The sequence below is a fragment of the Cheilinus undulatus genome, linkage group 9 (genome assembly GCF_018320785.1).
Source record: "Cheilinus undulatus linkage group 9, ASM1832078v1, whole genome shotgun sequence".
Lineage (NCBI taxonomy): Eukaryota > Metazoa > Chordata > Actinopteri > Labriformes > Labridae > Cheilinus > Cheilinus undulatus.
The window spans coordinates 49,892,564-49,909,673 of record NC_054873.1 but is presented as its reverse complement, the minus strand read 5'-3'; the positions used below and the strand labels follow the sequence as shown (position 1 = coordinate 49,909,673).

Sequence of the window (17,110 nt, the reverse complement as noted above, 5' to 3'; positions counted from 1 at the left end):
CCAGAGAATCAGCCTCATATATCCTGATGACACTGGTGATCTAAAACCTGAGTTATGGCTAAAGTTTCCCAGTACATAACAGAACAGGTCCTGACCTCTTCAAACACCGGTTTGTTGTTGTTGACATCATCGACCCCGACGATGACCCGCGCGGTGGAGGAGAGCGAGTGCGGCCCCCCTGATGCATTGTCGTCTGTGGCCGTTACATTCAGGACGTACTCCAGGCCTTGAAGCTTGGGCAGGGGAGTGGAGCGGAGACGGATCAAGCCTTCGAAGACAACAGACACATTAAATCACACGTTATAAAGCAGGCTCTTCCTAACACAGGAAGTCCAACCATTCTATTAGTCTCTGAGCAGGATGTCTCTGCCGCCGCGGCCTTGTTTCTTGAAGGATGCTATCAATAAAAACAAAGCGAAGGATGTAAACTAGATGTTGTTGTTCTTCAAAGTGAGATAGCGAGTCGCAGAAATTCAGGTAAAAACATCAGATATGCAGACTAAATCCAAAAAGCAATTTCACAGCTGTGATTTCGTCACTTTTCTAATCTAATAATTGCACGCTCTCTTCTGAAGATGCCCATCCAGCTCGGGCTGTGGAGCACAAACATGAAGTAGTAAGTGACTGGGTTAGAAGTTAACCAGGCTCAGCAGATGCCTATTAGCTGCTCCCCCCTCCATCCCTCTTTGTCTACTTTCGTGTAACAGTGCAGATCAAAGGTGGGATAAAAGGAGGCAGCGTCTGAGTCAACATCTTCCTCGTCAAGACTACAACAAAAACATCAGAGGTTGCAGGACGAACAAGCGGCGTGTGATGTGGGGGAACTCATTGAAGTGAGGGTTTTATTTTCTCCCCGTGTTTCGATTCATCTCTTTTAATGCTTTTGATTAAAGACAGCTCGGCATGCTGACACACGAGGATGCGAGTGCCTGACTTTCCTCTCACCCAATTTACTGTCGCTCCCCGCTGCCCAGAGAGCAGAGCGGCATCCTGGCTCCTAATGACAGTGCGTGACGCTGACAGCACTGCACCACTACATTAAAATAAGTGAACTGTGGGATGTACGCGGTAATTCTCCGGGCTTAAATGTCAACCTTGTTTACAAATGCGACATGAGCTCAAGCAGCTATTCAATGAGCCAGCACTCGTGGTATATACGCCGCTGTAAGTGGGAAGCCATATAGTGACTCCTTCTGCACCCAGAGGATATCAGACCTGGCAATTTTTTTGCTCTGAGAATACACAGAAAAGGTGTAAAAAAAAAAAAAAAAAAAATGACACAAAAGAAAGAGGAGCCGGCAGAGCGCAGCCTGCAGATTGTGAGCCATGATAGAGCAGTTGTTGTGAAATTGAATTGAAAGGGTTGGGTGACAAATGTCACAGTGATTGCCACTGGTTTCGGATCAAAGCGTAAATAAAAAAAGATAAACTGTGCAGTCGCCAAGGCTAGAAAGATGGGAAATGTTCCTCCCTGAAAGCGCAGAAAGACAAACCAAGTGTGGAAATTTCCCACATAATGCCATCGTTTATGAGCTCAATGGTAAAAGAGCAGCACTCATGTTGAAGTTATAGCTTTTAATAAAAACTCTCAATCCCTCCTCGTATCGACTTTGAGAGCGGAGGGCATTCGTTACGCACGCCTGTGAGAGGGACGTGTTCGGGGAAATTGAATGTGTGATTTGACGAAAAGCCTGTCAATTAGAGTGAGAACTGAAGGTGCGAAGCCCAGAAGGAGAATGAAGAAGTATCACCTTTCTGACTGTCGATGACAAAGTTTCCTTCCTCGTTGCCGGCTGTTATCGAGTAGATGATCCCGTCTCCGTCTGGGTCTTTGGCTAAAACCGTAGCAACAAGCGTGTTCGGGCCCGCGTCCTCGGACACAAACGTTCGATATCTGCAAAGAAGAAGAAAAAGAGGAGAGACAAATGGAAGTCAATGATCGACACAAACACAGGCAGGAGAAACGGATCAGCTCCTCAGTCCAAAGATCAGCAGTCTGACGTCCAGAGGCCCTGAAGTCTACTGAATAAATAAATCATCTTCATCTAACGGCATTCTTTCAGGTTATATGAAATGTTTTAACTCTTCATGTTTTTGTGTTCATGTATGTGATGTTTTTGATCAAAGATGTTTTTTTAACATTAAACAGTTTTATGTCTCATAAAACTCTTCGTATTAACTTCAGAAGAGTACGGCCACTAAAACAACACATCAGTTTCCAGTTACATTCATGAAATAACCACACAGCAAACGTTCCAGACTGAGAAATATTTCATGAATAAAACAAAGTAAAAGGTCAGAGGTCAGATCTGGGATTAAATTATGAATAACCTGTTTAAAAGTAGTTATCCCAACAGTGGCAGATTCATAAGCTTTAGCTAAAGCTAACATTGCTACACTAGCTACACTGTACACAGAACTTCATAAGTCAGTGTAGCTAAGTTAGCAATGTTAGCATTAGCAAACGCAGCTAAAGCTAACTAAGTGATGTAGATATAGGCAGTTTACATTGCTGCTTTGTGAGCTTAGCAATGGCTAGGTAGCTATGTATGCTACCTGTAGCTAAATTCACTTTAGCAACATGGGCTTTAGCAAACATAGCTACAGCTAAATTAGCTAAATGGAGCTACAAAGCTATGTTTTGCTGTTCTTGTGTTCCTCCTGATGTTCCAGTGATCATACTAACGTTCTTGTGCTGCATGATGTTTTGTTTCACCTACAGTTTGTGTTCCACCTAAGGGTCTCATGTTCCACCTGAAGGACTTGAGTTTCAACTCAAGTTTTGGTGTTGCACTGACGTTCTACTGTTTCGACTGATGTTTTCATTTCTTACTAATGTTCTAGTGTTTAAGTTCTTGTGTTCCTCCTGATGTTCTTGTGTTCCTCCTGATGTTCTTGTGTTCCTCCAGATGTTCTTGTGTTCCTCCTGATGTTCTTGTGTTCCTCCAGATGTTCTCATGTTAAAGTTCTTGTGTTCCTCCTGATGTTCTTGTGTTCCTCCTGATGTTCTTGTGTTCCTCCAGATGTTCTCATGTTAAAGTTCTTGTGTTCCTCCTGATGTTCTTGTGTTTCTCCTGATGTTCTTGTGTTCCTTCTGATGTTCTTGTGTTTCTCCTGATGTTCATGTGTTCCTCCAGATGTTCTTGTGTTCCTCCTGATGTTCTTGTGTTCCTCCAGATGTTCTTGTGTTCCTCCAGATGTTCTTGTGTTCCTCCTGATGTTCTTGTGTTCCTTCTGATGTTCTTGTGTTTCTCCTGATGTTCTTGTGTTCCTTCTGATGTTCTTGTGTTCCTCCTGATGTTCTTGTGTTCCTCCTGATGTTCTTGTGTTCCTCCTGATGTTCTTGTGTTTCTCCTGATGTTCTTGTGTTCCTCCAGATGTTCTTGTGTTCCTCCTGATGTTCTTGTGTTCCTCCAGATGTTCTTGTGTTCCTCCTGATGTTCTCATGTTAAAGTTCTTGTGTTCCTCCTGATGTTCTTGTGTTTCTCCTGATGTTCTTGTGTTCCTCCAGATGTTCTTGTGTTCCTCCTGATGTTCTTGTGTTCCTCCAGATGTTCTTGTGTTCCTCCTGATGTTCTTGTGTTCCTCCAGATGTTCTCATGTTAAAGTTCTTGTGTTCCTCCTGATGTTCTTGTGTTCCTCCAGATGTTCTCATGTTAAAGTTCTTGTGTTCCTCCTGATGTTCTTGTGTTTCTCCTGATGTTCTTGTGTTTCTCCTGATGTTCTTGTGTTCCTTCTGATGTTCTTGTGTTTCTCCTGATGTTCATGTGTTCCTCCAGATGTTCTTGTGTTCCTCCTGATGTTCTTGTGTTCCTCCAGATGTTCTTGTGTTCCTCCAGATGTTCTTGTGTTCCTCCTGATGTTCTTGTGTTCCTTCTGATGTTCTTGTGTTTCTCCTGATGTTCTTGTGTTCCTTCTGATGTTCTTGTGTTCCTCCTGATGTTCTTGTGTTCCTCCTGATGTTCTTGTGTTCCTCCAGATGTTCTTGTGTTCCTCCTGATGTTCTCATGTTAAAGTTCTTGTGTTTCTCCTGATGTTCTTGTGTTCCTCCAGATGTTCTTGTGTTCCTCCTGATGTTCTCATGTTAAAGTTCTTGTGTTTCTCCTGATGTTCTTGTGTTCCTTCTGATGTTCTTGTGTTTCTCCTGATGTTCATGTGTTCCTCCAGATGTTCTTGTGTTCCTCCTGATGTTCTTGTGTTCCTCCAGATGTTCTTGTGTTCCTCCAGATGTTCTTGTGTTCCTCCAGATGTTCTTGTGTTCCTCCAGATGTTCTTGTGTTCCTCCTGATGTTCTTGTGTTCCTTCTGATGTTCTTGTGTTTCTCCTGATGTTCTTGTGTTCCTTCTGATGTTCTTGTGTTCCTTCTGATGTTCTTGTGTTCCTCCTGATGTTCTTGTGTTCCTCCAGATGTTCTTGTGTTCCTCCTGATGTTCTCATGTTAAAGTTCTTGTGTTTCTCCTGATGTTCTTGTGTTCCTCCTGATGTTCTTGTGTTCCTCCAGATGTTCTTGTGTTCCTCCTGATGTTCTCATGTTAAAGTTCTTGTGTTTCTCCTGATGTTCTTGTGTTCCTCCAGATGTTCTTGTGTTCCTTCTGATGTTCTTGTGTTCCACCTTATTCTGTTGTGTTCCACCCTTTTTGCCTTTTAAAGAAATGCTTTTGCAGTTGACCCTGCAGGCTTCCGTACTGATTGGACTTATGGTGGCGGCTTTTGCTTGTCACTATGATTTAACCTTTCCTCTTAGCCGGCCGGACCGGAGACAGATGAGAATGTCTACTGGGATGTTGGAGTCATTGAACAAATGGTTCTTCCACATACCCGGCCCTCTGTGGGCCATTTGATCCAGTGGCTTTTAAAATGTCAACAGTGATTTGCTCGCTGTGTGGTGCTGGGCAGCGAGATGCCAGTCCAGACGCCGGAGACGGATATATACGGCGCAGGAACAAAGCTGGATGGGGTGGAGATGAGCTGCGTGACTCGGAGGACGCAGAGATGAAGAGAAATGGAAAACAGGGCAAAGGCGAGCGAGGAGCAGGTGACAAAAAAGAAGGCTGGCACTGAAGTGACAGGTGAAGTGATATGTGGCGGTGAGAGAGCGGGTGAGTGGAGAGGAAGGCTGATAGACAGAGAGGATGGGGGGGCATTTCCTCTAAGTTTGAGTTGATTCGTCAGCAGAACTCCTCCTCTGTGAGATTCTGAGCAGCATCCTCTCCTAGCATGTATGTGTGTGGGGGGGGGGGGGGGGGGGTCGGGGTCTGAAGTGAGAAGTCAAGGGTGATTGATGGTTTACAGAAGAACGCTGATGGGTGATTCATCTCCGCCAGCCGCTGCAGTCTCCGTGGCAACATGAGTGACCTGTAATCTGTCACCCAGCTCAGAGGCCACCTCTCCGCCGCTCTGTGGGATGAGACGTATACACTCCCCCGGCTTTCCCCCACGTCTCACTCAACTGTGAACGCCGGCGGTGTGAGTCTGCCGCCTGTCTGCTGGACTGCATGTCTGATATTTGCATTTTGCGCCACGCCGTGCTGCACTTCAATCACTTTTAGACTCCGTGTGAAGTGACGAGACATGGCAGGAAACATCAGCCTGTCCGCTCACGGAGGGTCTCAATTAGTCGGAGCTGAAGATGACTTCTGCATCCATCTGTCCTCCTCTACATGCTCGTCTTACGGCCGCTTCTGGCTCCATTGTCCTCTGGTGCCCTCGCAGCGCTTATCTGCATCTCAGAGAGCCACAGTATGAGGAAGCACACAGCAAACCCTGGCTGGCAAACTGCCTGCATCTCTAACGATCTCTGTGTGGGTCTGGCAAGAGTATTTGTCTGAGTGCCGACAGGCTTCCCTGTTTATCTGCATATCTGACTGCCTGTCTCCTCTCTACTCGCCGTGTTTGTTTTGGTTTTGCCCTGAAACAATGTTTAACTGTTTTCTCCTCTTCAGCTTGTCTGCCTACAAGAGCTAGGAAATAAATCAATTTTTAAAGTATAGGAACACATTTTCTGATTGAATGTAGGGTTAGGCAGGAGATGCACATGCGTACATAGGTCAACAATTAACAGCACATGGATGTGAGGTGCAGAAAACATGGAGGTTCAGTCAGCACAGCAGCAGAGACTGCAGAGATACAGCAACAGAACGGCAGCTTCCTCACATAGCAGTCTTTAACCAGCATTTATCTTACACTCTGCATTCATCAATCTGGGTGTAGCGTACCTTACATCGGATCATAATCTCTTTCTATGTGTGGAGATTTAAATAATCAATCTGATCTACTGCAGTTATTATGAGAGGATGAACTCTGGAGGAGAGGCCGGCTGAACTGAAAACATACAGAGCAGGGGTGTCAAACTCACAGCAGGGGCCGGATTCTGGATTTAGGTCCAACCTGAGAGCCTAACAGGGTCAACATCAAACCATAAACTGTCAACCTCATTTTCACCAGAGATAACAGCACTGATGATAAATCGTTAAGTTTAAAGGCTTAAATCTGAGATAGAAAATTCCAATTCATTAGTTCAAAAGACCAAAAAATGAATTTAAAAATGGTAAAAAAAAATGTTTTTGAAAAGCAAATATATGAGGAGAAAGTTGAAATCATATGTTTGAAAAGTCAAAATATGAGATCAAATCTGAAATCATGAGTTTAAAAGTCAAAATATGACTTATGAAGTGTGAAATTTTTTAATTGTGAGTTTTATAGGTTAAAATATTGGATTTAAAAGCCAAAATTTAAAATGTTAAAATATGAGCTAGAACCCAAAATGATGACTTAAACAGTTAAAAAATATGATATCAAATTTAAAATTGGAGTTTACAAGGTTAAAATATGATATAAAAAGTAAAAATGATTAATCTCAAATGTCAAAATATGAGAAAAAATTGAAATAATGAGTTTAAAAGTCAAAAGATGGGATTAAAAAGCCAAAGTAAGGAGTTGAAACGGTCAAAATATGACTTAAAATTTACAATTGGGAATCTTAAAGAAAAAAATGTGACATTTACAGTCCAAGTTATGAGTTGAAAGGTCAAAGTTTAAAATGAAAAGTCAAAATATGACTTATGAAATGTGAAAATTTTTAATTGTGAGTTTTATAGGTTAAAATATTGGATTTAAAGCCAAAATTTGGAGTTTAAAATGTCAAAATATGAGCTAGAACTCAAAATGATGACTTAAACAGTTAAAAATATGACTTGAAATTTAAAATTGGGAATCTAAAAGATAAAAATGTGACATATAAAGTCCAAATTATGAGTTGAAAAGGTCAAAGTATAAGTGAAAAGTCAAAATCATAAGTTTGAGTCATAATCTTGAGATGCAAAATTGAAAATATGAAATAAAAACACAATTTAATTTCTGTCCCCACATTCTTGACTTTTTATGAAATCTTTCTTACTCTTTACTTTGAGATATTTATGGCTTAACAACTTAAACTGGAGGAAGTCTGCAGACCTCATACTGGTGGGCCAGTTAGAAGACAAATATGATCTTGCGGGCCGGATATCATCATTCCAAGGGTCGGATGTTGCCCCTTGGCCTTGAGTTTGCCACCCCTGATACTGAGAGTAGTTATTTATGTGATTATTGTTTTCAGACGCCATATTTATCAACACCCTCTCACTGATGGGCTGTTATTTTCCGGATTCTCAAGTTTCATAAATCTCATGTGGACCTCCATGTTGAAAACTCTGGAGGAGAGGCCGGCTGAACTGTTACTGTACAGGGGCGTGTCATTAATAGGGGACGTATTACGCATAAATCACTTTATCAGGCTTTTCTAACGAAAATGTGAACCCCTGCCTGTCCACAAACCCCTCAAGTACCAGAAAAATCCACTCCCGCCCCGCCCCCAGGTTCACTTGGCCCGCCCTACTTGGAAGAAAGTTCCACCCACCTCTCCTGATCCCTCCCCTCAGCTGCCAGCCAAACAGGACAGCCACATCCATTAAGCCACATCCATTCCCTGAGAGGGGCGGAGTCAGGGGTGGAGTCAGAAAGCCCAGTATTATTTAAAGCCACAGACACAGAAACGGCTCGTTCTGAGCAGGGCTGAAACAGAGAACTTTGTAGACATGCAGAAATCAAATACTGGTGTGTTTTTCAGCAACAAACTTCTCAGGCATGTTTTTGGGACCTCTGAGACCGATATGAACTTGTCTTAAAGGAGTTAAATATGTCCCCTTTAAGTGACCATTGTTTTTTAGACACCATATATATCAACACCTTCTTTTTTATATGCTGTGATTGGCCAGATACACACGTTTTATTAATGTGGACCATGTGGCCCCTGTCATAAGATGATTTCTACACCCTAATCTGCGTTGGTTTCTGTGTTTGATAAATGAGAGCTGTGGCAACAATGTAAAAGTGGTTTTAAAGCTGCTGGAATTATTTCAGGCAATGTAAGAATTCAACTGAAAAGATATAAATGTATTAATAGACATTTCTGAAATAAGTCTAGGTGTTTCAGTGCAAAAAATGCCACATTGTACCTTTAAAGGCGACATACTCTACCCTTTAAGACAAGTTTATATTGGTCTCTTGGATTTCTGCATATCTAAAAACCCTCTCTGTTTCAGACCTGCTCAGAACGAGCCGTTTCTGTGTCTGTGGCTTTAAATGTTAATGAGCAGTCTGACCCCGCCCCTCTCAGGAAATGTATGTGGATTAATGGATGGATGTGGCTCTCCTGATTCTCCTCTTAACTGTGAGGAAGATCAGGAGAGGAGGGTGGAACTTTCTTCCAAGTGGGGAGGGCAAACTGAACCAGGGGGCGGGGCTAACTCTCCACATGACATCATGAGGGGAAAATTTGAGAAAGGCTTGTTTCAGCACACATTTTCTGAAAGGTGGGGGGGTTGGGGGGGGGCTTTTCTGGTATGTGAGGGGTTTATGGACAGGCAGGGGCACATATTTTTGTTGGAAAAGCCAATGCCAATGCATTTGTGCTAATTAGCAACTATGTAGGAGTTAGTCTGTATTATTTGATGATTAAAGAGTTAAAATTGTCCAGTGTCTGCGATGTGTTGGTTGTTTGAGGTTCTGGTACTTGACAGCCTTTCTCTCTTTACTGTAAAACATTAATCTACCGTGCATCAACATTCAGCGTCAGAATATCAGGGTTTGATTTTTGGTCCTCCGCCTCCATCTCCACGCCTCTGTTAGCCACACACCCAGATAGACAGCTGACATTGCAGCAGAAACACGGGCACACATCAGACTGCTGTGAAGGTCACAGAGACATGCCTGAAAGGACGAGCAGCTCACTCGCTTTTTTAAGGAATAAATGCAGCAGAGCCCGGTGACAGTTTCTGCCCACGCACTCACACAGGATTGCCAAAAAGTCAGTGAAGACGGCCTGGACTGAATCCACTTGTCAGTCTGCTGCCTACCTTTGCATGAGGCCAAAAATAAACCACAGAAAGTTCAATGTGCATGCTGGGTTTGACTAAAACATGAGATATTTTCAGAGGAGCTTAACAAAGAAGCAACAAGGTCGCAGGGTGTTAGCCGTTAACGTACGAGTGAGCCACGGATGATTGTGATGCCAGATTGCTGTGATTAACACCCCGTAAATCAGCATGCGTTTGTCTTCTCACTGCTGCTTTAACAACAGCAGCGTTAACACAAGTTGCCAACTCTTCATGGCAGGACTCCCAGAATCAGAAATTATTGCAAAGAATGGCCTGAAGGAAGGCAGGTCTGTGATGAGTGATGTAACGACCTAAATATGAGTGATGCAACCATCAGACTGCTCAGGGAGACAGCCTTTGATTTTTGATACAGCAGATTTTTAGTTTGAAAGAATAGAGAAGAACAAGAGCAGCTGGAGCGGTTCACGGTTTGTTTAATAGAAATAAACAGATCATTTAGTCGCTGAAGCAACATTTACATGAAGCAAACACCCACATACACCCGCTACTTTTCAAACATTATTGATCCAGTAAGAGGACTTTTGTTCTGTAATAGTCTTAAAGGTACAACATGTTGACGTTTAACAGTCATTAAAATGACTCCTCATAAGCAGGCAGCCCACAGACCTGGCTGGGCCCTAAAAACCTGCAGTATGGCCCTCACTAGTTCTGGTTCATTGATGGCATCAGTGTATGTGTTGGATCAGTACTGGTGCTAACAGTCTGGCTAACAGTTTCTTCATTTTGCAGCTGAAAACATGTAAAGTCATCAGTGGTTTCTGATGTTTGAATTATTTATTTGTGCCACTTTTAACCACTTTAAACCATTTTTTTTTCCATTTTACCACTATTTTTGCCACTTGTAACCAATTGTATGCACTGTTTAGCCCCTTTTTCTATATTTTCTACATTTTAACCATGTTTCATCACTTCCTCCTACCGTTTTGCCACTTTAAACACATTTTTGCAACTTTCAACCAATTTGAGCGACTTTAAAATCACACTCACTACCTTTTCCACCCATTTTTGCCTTGTTTTACCTGTTTTAACCCTTTTTAAATCCCTTTTCACCAATCTTGTGCCCCTTTTTGCATCTTTTGACCCATTTTATCCACTTTCTGCTCAGTTTTTGCTGCTGTTAACCCATTGTTGCCAAGTTTCATCAATTTTTGCCCCTTTCACCATATTAAATCAGCTTTAATTCCCTTTTATTGCCAATTTTTAACCAAATTTCACTGTTTTCTGTGTCCGTTTTTGCTACTTTGCAACTGTTGTTGTCTCTTTTATATCCCATTGTTGCCAATGTTAAATGCTGTCCTCCACATTTTAGTCAGATTTTACCACTTTACTGGCCATTGTTGCCACTTTTCACCAATTTTTGACACTCTTTTATCATATTAAATCATCTTTACTGCCCTTTATTTCCATTTTTAAACCCATTTTTCCAGTTTTAAACCAAGATTCACTATTGTTATATCCATTTTTGCCACTTTCTGCTCAGTTTTTGCTGCTGTTAACCCATTGTTGCCAAGTTTCACCAGTTTTTACCACTCTTTCATCATATTAAATCACCTTTACTGCCCTTCATTTAAAACCATTTTTCCAGTTTTAAACCAAAGCTCACCATTGTTATGTCCATTTTTGCCACTTTACACCTATTGTTGTCTCTTTTAATCCATTTTTGCCAGTTTTAAGTGCTGTTCTCCACATTTTAGGTGCATTTCCTTCTTTCCTACCTTTATTGCCCATTTTTGCCACTTTCCACCCTTTAGTTGTCTCTGTTAACCCCTTTTTGCCACTTTTAACCAATTTTCTCCACTTTCCACCTATTTGTTAACTTTAAATGTATTGTAGTGGATGAAAACTTGTGGAACTTAAGGTCACAACTTTATGTTTGGGGTTATGGTGGGTCGTCTAGGCTAAACAAGAACTCCTGATTGAGACTCGGTAGTTTTTGTGAAATAATTTTGTTTCTGTTTGCAAAGTAAAATAATGTTGGCATCCATAAAACACTAGCATGTTTGGGAAAAAATACAAGAAAAAATTTAAATTTAAAAATGTGGTAAATTCTGTCATGATAAACTCAGAAATTTCATGTTGTTGAATTCTAAAATTTACTAGAAACGAATGAAATGAATGAAAACAGAGGCTGGACAGCCCCAGTTCATAGAAATGTCTTATTTAGATGATAATTGTGATGATTCTGGTCTAAAATCACACATATTTCTGCTCATCTTTACTTCTGAGAGACTCTGCCTCTCTAAAATGCTCCTTTTATACCCAGTCATGTGACTCACCTGTTGCTAATTAGCCTAATTAGTTGCAAAACGCTCCTCCAGCTGTTTATCACTTCCTTTTCCATCTTTTTGTTGCACCGTCCAAACTTTTTTGAGATGTGTTGCTGCCATCGAATTCTAAGTGAGTTAATATTTTCATGAAAAGGTGAAATGTCTCAGTTTAATGCCTGATGTGTGATTTTTGTTCTTTTGTGAATTAAATATGGGTTTATGAAATCTGACAATCATTGACTTCTGTCCCAGCTTTTTTGGGATTGGTGTTGTACTATATGGTACTAGACGCTGTATATTATAACTACAGTGTGATTAAGTTCATCTAATCCTGATAGATCTAACCTGATTACCAGTCCAGCAGGAGGAGGGGGTTTGGCCCAGCTGACTGGTCCGGGTCAGGACTAATCTACTCACACGGGCTGGGAGAACTCCGGGGCCTCATCGTTGATGTTCGCCATCCTCACACGGACCGTGGCGGTGCCGGAGTGAGGCTCATCCCCGCCGTCTGTCGCCATCACCACGAACTCGTACAGATGGTTAGGCCTCTCATAGTCCAGCCGGCCCGCGGGGAAAACGGTCCCATGGGGGGAGATGCTGAAGTCTGGGCTGAGGGTGTAATAGGTGAGCTCGGCGTTTAACCCCGAATCACAGTCCGTGGCCAAAACTGCAGGAGGGAAGACATTCACAGCGAGACCATCAATTTAAGGTTTAATGAGCGGATGAGGCGGCATCAGCTGATGAATATGTTGACAACTGTGTACATCATTATCTTTTTATGGCCTTGCTAAACATGTAATAGATCATAAGCTGTGACAGCCACAATTACCAGCACAGCGCCTCGGTGGAATAATAACCACGGCGGCAGAAACCCGCTTAAAGACGACAAAAACACAAACAAATGAAATGAACAACGGGGTCTTCTGTTTGGGAATGATTTTTTATACTGAAGTAATTACACAGAAAAACACTATGGATTAGTTTCTAATGTGTGATGAGATTTCTTTCCTCGACTACAGCTACAAATATTGACACTGCTGGTTGCCGGGCTAATTTCAGTGTAAGTTTGCTGGATTTTACTCCAGCTTGCTGTCTCTCTCTCAGCCCCTGGAGCTCATAACACTCCCTATATTGCCTTCTTTGATGTGTTTATTTCTTTGGTGTCAAACGCCGCCACGAACAGCCTTTGCATTTCAATGTTTCATTCTTTCTCTAAACATCTTTTATTATAGATGATGACTGTTCACTCTCTGTTTATGGAGATTGTTCCAGGATGCTGACTCATCACAGAAATACCGCGGTGAATGTTCCCTCATTTCACTAACGCTACAGCTGTTATTTGTACTGAATATAAAGATGGACGAGAAGACAGCTCTGCAAAAGTGAAGCCAAAACCATAGCCTGTAAAAACACGGATGTAGTCATCAGCAACTCTAACCTTTGGTTTCTAAAGAGGTTCGAAGCCCAGTGATGGCGATCAGTAATCATGAATATTTAGCTACCGTTGACCACAACGTGGAGCTGCAGCACCAACATTTTACTCTTCTGGAGCCTTAAACAGCAAAAGGACAGTATTCAAATCACTAAAACCAGAAAAGTCACATCCAGAACTCAGCATCAGTCGTGTTTACAGTTGAGGAGAACGCTTCTCCTCACACCGCCGCCACCATTAAACTAACAAAATTACAGACAGTTTAAAGGGGACATATTTTACCCCTTTATGACAAGTTTATGTCGGTCTCAGAGGTCCCCAAAACATGGCCGTGAAATTTGTTTCTGAAAAAACACTCCAATATTGATTTCTGCATGTCTAAAACCCTCCTCTGTTTCAGCCCTGCTCAGAACGAGACGCTTCTGTGTCTGTGGCTTTAAATGTTACTGAGCTGTCTGACTCCGCCCCTGACTCCACCCCTCTCTGGAAATGGATGTGGCTTAATGCAGGGGTCCTCAGCCTTGGGGTCAGGACCCCATTTAGGGTCGCGTGACACTGAGATGGGGTCTCCAGGTGGCTTTAAAAAAAATAATAGCATTTTTAAAATTAAACTGTTGCCATTTACACCGATTTTGCTAATTTTAACCCGTTTTCATCACTTTTTCCCACCAATTTTATCAATTTTAACACATTTTTGCAACTTAACACCCGTTTAATGTCAGTTTTAAACCCTTTCCACCACTTTTTTCTGCCTGTTTTTGCCACTTCTAAACCAAATCTTCCACTCTCTGCCTACTGTTGGCTCTGTGGACTCATTGACTCTATTAACCCTTTTACCACGTTTTAAGCCACATTTTACAATTTGATATGTCCATTTTTGCCAGTTTCCTACTTTTTCTGCATCAGCTAAGCTGTTTTTGCCAGTTTATATCAATTTTCATCCCATTTCACCCAATTTCCACCTATTTTTGCCACTTTAATGCCATTTCAGCCATTTTTGAATCCCCTTTACCACTTTATATGCCAACTTTTGCCACTTTAACTCATTTTTTCCTTTTTTTTTTTTGTTATTTTGCCACTTATATCAAATTTTTGGCAATTTCTAACCCATTTCTGATACCTTAAAAACCCAATTTAACCACCTTTTCCATCTTTTCTTGCCATTATTGACCAATTTTACCTAATTTTTTAATTGTATTGTTAGTCTGTTTCCAACAAAAGCATTTACATTTTTAAAAGAGGGCTACTTACTACACAAATGAATTTAAATGTGTTTCTTTGATAAGACTGGCTATTATTCAGGTTAAATATAAAATACCACTGTTAACTTTATAATGGACCATGATTTTGCTGGCCCCAAGTTTGGCTGAGGTGGGGTCCAGTGGGGTCCCCAGTCTCTGGCACCTTTATTTTGGGGGCCGCGGGCTGAAAAGGTTGAGAGCTGCTGGTTTAATGGATGTGGCTCACCTGATCCTCTCAGCAGGATCAGGAGAAGAGGGCTGATCTTTCTTCTAAGCAGGGTGGACCAACCGAACCTGGGGGCGGGGCTAACTCCCCACATGACAACATGAGGGGATAATCTGAGAACGGCTTGTTTCAGCACACATTTTCTAAAAGGTGGATAAAGAGACGGGGAAGGAATGGATTTTCTGATTCTTGGGGGGATTGTGGACAGCCAGGGGCAGAAAATCCTGAAAAAGTGATTTTTGTATAATAATTTATATAATAATTTTTGTAGGATGAACAATGCTGCTTCCCAACAGTGAAGCATGGCGTTGGCAGCATCATGCTGTGGGGGTGTTTCTCTGCAGCAGGGACTGGTAGAGCAGAGGTATCCTCAATGAAAACCCACTCTCAGGACCTCAGACTGGGCTGAGGGTTCACCTTCAACGGGACAATGACTCTAAGACCACAGCCAAGACCACACAGGAGAGACCTAGGAACAACTCTGTGAATGTTCTAGAGGGGCCCAGCCAGAGCCTGGACTGGAACCTGACCAACATCTCTGGACAGTCATGAAAATGCCTGTTCATTGACGCTCCAATTTCAACTGGACTGAAAGGATGTGAAAAGAAGATTGGCAAAAAAATCCCCCACTCCAGGTGTGTATGAGATTATTGTAAAAAGCATCAGGAAACATAGCAGAACTGGAAAAGTGAAGGGGTCTGAATACTTTCTGAAGTCACTGCATGTTCTGATGAGAAGGAAAAGATGCTAAAAAGAAGGGAAACCCCCAGCTTGGTCTGTGTAGGTGCAGTATGTATCCCAGCATGCTTTGAGCAGTGAGAATGAGGTACAGGTTTGTGAAATGTGTGATGGTGACCGGCAGTCATGGCAGCATGTCCCAGCATTTTACACTGCTGAAGTGGTCAGAGAGTAAACAGGATGCAGCAAGCTCTTTGATACTCAACGCGCGGCTCTAGATCCACATCCGGCTCTTTGTGATGATTTGTGGCTCTTTTATGTCTAAATTTGAAACATTATTCCCATTTTTGCCACTTCTGTTTGACTCTTTTATCCTGCTTTTTGCAGTTAAATGCCACTGATTTCCCACTGGCTGACTCTGATTTACAGGGCTCATCGTGGCTTAGTCCTGTCTTATTTATGTTCTCTTATGCAAAGAACTAAAAGCTATGCCTTGTGCTCTCGTGATATTCATCTGCTCGTTCCTCGGGTCAGGACTGAACAGGGGAAAAGAGCGTTCAGTTTTGCCGCCCCATCGGCACGGACTCTCCAGTCCAGAAAAGCTCAAAACTTATTTCACTGGAAAACTTTTGCTCTATCTTAACTGACAGACGGTGCGAGACCCTGGATCAGTGCTCGTGTTTTTAAATTGTTATTGTGATTTCTACTGCTGCACTTTCAAATGTGATCTACCTCTGCTTCTTATTCATTTTGTGTTCTAACATTTATTAACTGTCTCTTGAATATGTATTATTCATTATGATCTCGATCTCAATGGGTTTTTATCTGGATAAGTAAAGGTTAAATAAAATAAATACAATTTTGCTACTCTTTGATGTTTTTTGCCCATTTTCACACCTTTTGCTGATTTTTGCCCATTTTAATCACTTTTCACTCATTTTTTGCCACTTTTGGACCATTTTTGCCACCTGTAACTCATTTTTTTCCCATTTCTCGCCCATTTTTACCACTTTTCTCCCTGTGTTTGCCGCTTTTAGCCCATTTTTGCCACTTTTTTGTCACTTTTAACCCATTTTGGACACTATTATCCTGCTTTTTGCAAATGTTTTCCCCTTTTTGCCTATTTTTACCACTTCTCACCAACGTTTCCTTTAATTTTCAAAACTACTGAGCAGACATTCGAGTTTTAGCTAGCCCCAATTCTGATGTATGGAAATCCTGCTTTTTTAAATCAAGGTTTACATTTGGATGATTTACAATCCTTTGAAATGTTAAAGTAAACTGTGATTCTAACTTAGAAGCATTTGTCCTCAGGTTAAAGCAGACATTTACAAAGTTTGTAGTTTCATAGATAAAGTCAGAAATCCAGAACATCTTAGACGAGATAAATCTCTAGCGCTGTTCCCTTGCTTTATCGCCCTTATCAGAGTCAGCTCTCCTAAAGCACAAATTTAACAGCACATCATATGAAATATGTCACACTGTTAGAAACATCAGGGTTTAAATCCTTTTATAACAGGTCCATTATAGGAGATCAACTCTTTCCTGATCATTTCAGCAGCTTCATTCTTTAAAGGAACCTTGTTTACATAAAAATAGACATCCATTTAATGTTACAAAAATGATAGATAACTATTAAAATAATAGCGTGTTTGAATGTGTAACATTAAGTTAACTTGTGGCAAAGATGTAATGAGCTGTTTTAACTCTCATTACTGTAATAAAATGATTAAAAACAGAAATTTACTGCTTTACTCTCCTCAGCTGAAGTCTTTTTACTCCTGTAGAAGTTTTCTAAGCCTGGCTCCTGTCTGCCTGTTTCTCACTGCCCT

At 41.6% G+C, this 17,110-nt stretch overlaps 1 protein-coding gene across 1 annotated transcript in view; it reads right to left on the bottom strand.

Annotated features, from left to right (window-relative positions):
* LOC121514750 (neural-cadherin-like) overlaps positions 1 to 17,110 on the bottom strand; it is a 244,359-nt gene that overhangs the window by 128,115 nt on the left and 99,134 nt on the right. Inside the window, exons 6-8 of the mRNA XM_041795036.1 lie at positions 12,119 to 12,368; positions 1,752 to 1,894; positions 96 to 268 (exon numbers count right to left, since the gene is read on the bottom strand). Coding sequence (XP_041650970.1) covers positions 96 to 268; positions 1,752 to 1,894; positions 12,119 to 12,368 — 566 coding nt within the window. The remainder of the gene's footprint in view (positions 1 to 95; positions 269 to 1,751; positions 1,895 to 12,118; positions 12,369 to 17,110) is intronic.